The following is a 5,402-nucleotide window of genomic DNA, read 5'->3' as shown; positions in this document are numbered from 1 at the left end:
CCATCTCCCTGTAGTATTGGGATTATAGATGCATGCCATCACATTCTGTTTTTGTTTTTTAAAATGTGGGCTCAGAGGATCAATTAAGGGCAACAGGATTGTGGGACAAGAGCTTTTAACCACTAAGTCATCTAACTTGCCTTAGACTGTACATTCTTTAAGAATACGGACCGTGTATTGTTCATTATTGAGATCCCCACAAACCAACGTGGCTCCTGGATTATGCTGAAACTCTGATTAGAGTTTGTTGAAAGAGAAAATGAATGAATGAATGGCCCTTCCTTTTCCAAACGTGAGTCAGTATTTTAGCTTATAAATGCAAGATAAAGGGGGAGAAAGAATAGTCTAAATAAAGGCGCTGGATGAGCAACTGCTGGCTGGGAGGCGTGGAGCATTTGAGAGTCATGGTGGGAACCGAGAGCATGGGGAATGCCTGACACACATTTCAGGAGGCAGAGCAACTTCAAGCTGGGGCCCTCCCTTCTGTTTCTGGGATCAACACTTCAGGCTTCAGTCTCAGATTCCACTGAGGCTTGAAGGGAACACAGTATTGGTTCAGCTCTGAAGATGTTTTGTTGCTCTGGTTTGTTCCAGTTGAGTCACTTCCGATAATGCATTGATTTGGTCACACTCTGAAGCCATCCACCAGGGCATATTTGTAAAAATAAAAACAAAGCCAGCATCTCGTGCCTTGCTGTTGGGGTAGGGACCAAGCCAATCAAAGTTAAGACTGGAGTTTCTGGAGTTCCCATGCTACCTGCCCACACCTGCTGGAACGGGCAGAAGTGCCTGAAAACTCAGAGGCAGTTGGATAGAGGAGGGCTGGAGAAAGGGATCTTGAGACATGTGGGCCCAGGACCAGTCTTCCACCCTTCCACCCTCAGGATCCAAGTCAGAGGACCCCCACCACCCTCTACTTCCCAGTCCCCCTATTTTAATGACACAGGCTCTGAGGCCTAGGAGATCAGTTTCAGTCCACATTCAACTGTTCCAGACTGGACCCACAAGTGGAAGACACACTTACACAAACTGTTCCTTAATATTTATTAACTTCGGGGGCAATGAAGGTGAAACGTCCTGTAGCAGGAGCAATGGGAGGGAGTTCTGTCAGTACTTCTGGTTCTTTCCAAGGATACCATTGCAACCCGGTTACACAGCTAGATCAGCTTCCTAGACAAATTTGACAAAAGAAAAATGGGTTCACTGACCTTGAACTTTGCCACAGCCTTTGCACATACGGCTGGATTAGGTAATCAGTCAGTGTACAACCCAGCCAAGACCAAGCAGCAGAACCGAATCAGCGCCCCGAGGAAGCCTCATCCACGACTAGGAGTTCCACTGGCTCGCTGAGCTCTGATTGGAAGCTATTAGACCCGGAATAGCGACAGCTGTAGTTGCCCGTATGCTGGGGACCCACGAAGGGCAGGGCAAGGTCTGTTGATGAACTCAGCATGTTCTGAACTGTGGAAGGTACTTTCTTGCCATCACGCAGCAGATGGAAGGTGACCTTGGGTATGGGGGCCTCGCAACGCAGAACTGCATCACGGCCCGCAGGCACGGTACCAGTCCACAGGGCCTGGAGTTTTGGCCTGGGTGCACTCCGATGCACTCCGTCCACTCTGAGCCAGACAATTCCTATGCCGTTCTGCATCTTGGGCACCTGTGCAGTCACATCTGTATCTGGTCTAAGGGTCTAAGTCTTAGCCTCACAAGTTCCATGAGAATTCCCAGGCCCTGGCCTATCCCAGGACTTCATGGGGTCTACAGAGGGGTGAAGGAAGCCTGCAGCAAACTGTTTCTGGCAGTAGAGTCTAAAGGTCTGGAGGCAGAATCTAAGCCTGCTCAGCCTGTGCAGGTTCTATGAGGGTGACCTCTGCCCTGGTGGAGACCTTGATGAGGAAATCAGGGAATAAATAGACCGCAGGGACCGAGCACTCTGGAAAATTACCCATTAACCCAAAACCAGTGGAGATGGCCCCAAGGGGGTCAATCCATATAAGTGGAACTGAGATGCAGACAGCACAGGGAAACCGAGGCACAGGAAGGCACATCTGAACAGGAAAAATCTGGATCCTGCCTTCACATTTTTGAACAGGACTCAACTTACCGCCTTCTGGCTTAGGCTATTGGAAACCAGCCAGAGTGCCAGGTTTCACTGCTGGGCCTCATGTCATGGACTTCGAGATCCTCCTACTCGTTTTAATGGACAACCCAGAAAGGTGGGTGTCTCACAGGAGGAACACAGCCCAGAAACAACTGGTGGCTTACCGAGCACCCTACAGGGCCACCCCCCCAACCCCCCACCCCTCCCCCGGTCCACACTCACCATCCACACTCAGTTCCAGACTAGTGCTGGGTGCGGAGCCTGCAAAAGGAGGCGCCAGGTCCGAGTAGAAACAGCTGTAGTTGCCAGAGTCCGCGACGGAGAAGCCAGGGAGCTGGAAGACCGCCTCGGTCCCGGTGGGCTTCAGTATCTGCAGAAGGCTGTGCTGGCCCCAGTTCTCGCGTTTCAGGGCGAAGCTCAGGCCGGCCTTGGGAGCTGTGCATCGCAGCTGCACCCGAGAGCCAGGTTCAGGATTTGAACCCTCAGGCTCCACAGTAAGCACCGGAGCCGGCAGCGTCTCTGTGGAATTCAAGACATGCTGACCTAGTCTGAGGGCACAGCACAGGCCCCACACATGATCCATCTTGTGTTCTTGCTGAGCCTTCTACCTTGTGACTGCCCAAGTCCCCTCTCTACTCTGCTCCTTGGCAGGCCCTGGGCAGGCAGGAGACCCCCCAGCTAGGATCCCTTGGCAGGCTACAGGCCATCCAGATCTGTGCCAGACCTCTCTGGTGACCTTTGCAGCCCTCCAGGCTGCTGTGTTCACTGTCGCATTTGAAGCTGGAGACTCCAAGACTGAAGGGGTGGTTTCTGTGGGTTCGGGAACTCTAGCTTCCAGGCCTCCATCCCGCTCCTCACCTTCTCAGCCCACTCTGCTCCCTAGCAGTGCTGCTCACCATCGCTCCATATCAGCTCTAAGGGCTCGCTGTCTGCAGACCAGGCTGCCTTCCTGCTGCGAAGCCTGTAGCGGCAAGTCACAGGACCATGGTCCCCCATGTCCTCCAACTTCAGGTGAAAGAAGACAAGCTCTGGGTAGGTGCTGCTCCTGGGGACCTTCAAATCTTTCTCCCCTTGCCTCAGTTGGAACTCAGCGTTGCTCAAGGGCCCCACACAGACAAGGTTCCAGTGGGTGATGGGTCTCAGGATCTTGCCGTAAGAAAGTTCAGGTGGAGGAGGTGTGGCTGGAGGCAGGGGAGTCCTTGAATCAGTCCAGTACACACCGCTTGTCAGGGAACCCCAGAGAGCTACCCCAGCTACCCTCTGCCCAGTCCCCAATCTTCTGTCTTCCAGGTGACAGCCCAAGGACACCCCTCCCATCTTTGGTGTCCACGGATTCAGTCCTAGGCAGGGGTTTTCAGCATTGGGGTTCAGCACTCACCGTACTCCTTGATGGTGACAGTGGCGCTGGGCTCTGAGGGTTTGCCTGCTGGATGAGTCTGGTAGCTGCAGCTGTAGTTTCCAGGCTGGTGAACTGGGAAGGTGGCATATCCATCCTTTGCAACCTCACTTACCTCCAGAAAACCAGCATCACCTTCTCGCCTCAGCAGGAAGATCACACCCCGGAGGCCCACCTTGCACAGTAGCTTTGTGTCCAGGCCTGGTGTGATCCAGGACACTGGCTGGGTAGTGATCCCCGGTTGAGGCAAGGGCTCTGTGGATAGAACAGGGCTGATGAGTGTTTCTTCCTGGCTCAGGTGAGAGGGAGAACTTGAAGTCCATAATCAGAAAACATAAGGGTGACAAGGAGAGGGAGGGTACTGATGGCAGGGAGGCAGGGACAGCAGAGACAAGGGCCTACAGCACAGAGACCAGTGGAGGGTAATACTGTGTTCCAGGTCTGTTCCCAGATCTCTATGGGACTTAGCACTCATGACCCTCTGGGTGCAGCATGAACATCCCCTGCTTGACAGCTAAGCAAACTGAGGCTCAGAGATATCAGATGCCTCTGAGGAATGCTCCCCCATCGCTCTCCTTCCACTACCTTCTGACCTCTTGCTTACCTGTTCCTGTCACCTCCAGGAGATTGCTCAGCTCTGTCCATACGCCTGCAAAGCTCAAGCCTGTTTGGCAGCCATAGAGGCCCCGGTTGTTACTTGTCACTGTTCCCAGTGGGAAGTGATACTTGATGACAGGAAAACCAACACGGACTTGCTCCTGGACCACCCCGTTCTTGAGCAGTTGGAAGTCTTGAGTCTCCCGGTAGGCCTCACAGGTCAGTGTCAGGTTGGCCCAGGGTTCCAGCAGTGACTCCGGCTCTGCCCACAGACTGGGTTGAGTACTAACAACTGGAGTGAAGGAAGTTGGGGTCAGCTTGCTGCTGTCTGGAAAAGGTGTCCCCACAGTCCACTATTCCCAGGCCCTAGACCAGAACTCACAGACTGCTCCATCCGTTGCTGGGCCCAGGGTGAAACCTGTAGAAACAGAGCCTGTGAGTTCCCATTCACATCCCTCCTGCCCTAGAGGGACCCAGGCCCTAGGATACCTCACCCCAGAGCAACAGTAAGGCCACCCATGCAGACATGGCAGAATCCTCGGTCTAGCCAGTCTGGGTTGAGTTTCTAAAGTAGCAGCGTGTCCTGGGTCATGACCTTGTCCCCTACTCTTCCTGGAAGGTGGGGTCAGGGAGACAGCTACTTGGCATGGGGACAGAGAAGTTGCCTCAGGAGCTTCAGCGATAATAACTGGTAGCTATAAGCTGAAATAATAACAATAAAATCTTCTCATCCCCAGATTAAAATAAAACAAAACAAAACCAAATACTTTAGATTCAAGTCACCATTCAGGAAAAAGACCATATTTCCTTAAATCAAAAGAGCACCTAATTCCAGGCCAGACTGGGCCGTGCAGTGAGACAGACCCTGCCATAAAACAAAGAAATAAAACAAACAAATAGGCACACATAAAACCATTTTGGTATCCTGAAATTGTCATCCACCATCTAAACTACGGTGTCTGTGTCTCAGGGCCACAAGCATACTGTGTTTTCCGGCTTGCGTTTCTGGAGTTCCTCAAATGTGATGTTTTTCTCCTTTGGAAATCGGGACAGGAATGTCTACACTTTCTTTCATTCTCCCGGTTCCTCTCCCTCATTTCCAGGGAAGAAAGAATGCTTTATCAGATGGATGGCGCAAGAGTTTGACTTCCACAGTTTCTCAAACTATTGGCAAATTAAGGTTTATTAGATCAACAAAGATTGAGAGCACTGTGAAACAAAATAATGTATTTAAATAAAATATTGTAAACTTTTTAGTCTGTGCAGGTGTATGGTCATGTGTGTAGGCATGTGTGTTGGGCCGTG

At 51.8% G+C, this 5,402-nt stretch overlaps 1 protein-coding gene across 2 annotated transcripts; it reads right to left on the bottom strand.

The window, feature by feature from the left end:
* Nucleotides 1–1,027: 1,027 nt before the first annotated feature.
* Nucleotides 1,028–4,693, bottom strand: A1bg (alpha-1-B glycoprotein). 2 transcript variants are annotated; one of them, XM_029569551.1, is made up of 7 exons: nt 4,592–4,680; nt 4,480–4,515; nt 4,105–4,389; nt 3,483–3,755; nt 3,001–3,285; nt 2,327–2,623; nt 1,028–1,170 (listed from the first exon to the last, which is right to left on the bottom strand). In XM_029569551.1, exons 1-7 carry the CDS (start codon nt 4,623–4,625, stop codon nt 1,163–1,165), a joined length of 1,218 nt encoding a protein of 405 aa, XP_029425411.1. In that variant the 5' UTR covers nt 4,626–4,680; the 3' UTR covers nt 1,028–1,162. The 2 variants fall into 2 exon arrangements, with proteins under 2 accessions (XP_029425411.1, XP_029425412.1); XM_029569552.1 differs by lacking the exon at nt 1,028–1,170 and adding an exon at nt 1,191–1,598 and having other exon boundaries at nt 2,323–2,623; nt 4,592–4,693.
* Between the last annotated feature and the right edge of the window lie 709 nt (nt 4,694–5,402).

Source organism: Nannospalax galili, unplaced genomic scaffold, assembly GCF_000622305.1.
Source record: "Nannospalax galili isolate Female #2095 unplaced genomic scaffold, S.galili_v1.0 scaffold380, whole genome shotgun sequence".
Taxonomy (NCBI): domain Eukaryota; kingdom Metazoa; phylum Chordata; class Mammalia; order Rodentia; family Spalacidae; genus Nannospalax; species Nannospalax galili.
Note: the sequence above shows the minus strand (reverse complement) of the source record. Positions and strands in the feature narration are given on the sequence as shown.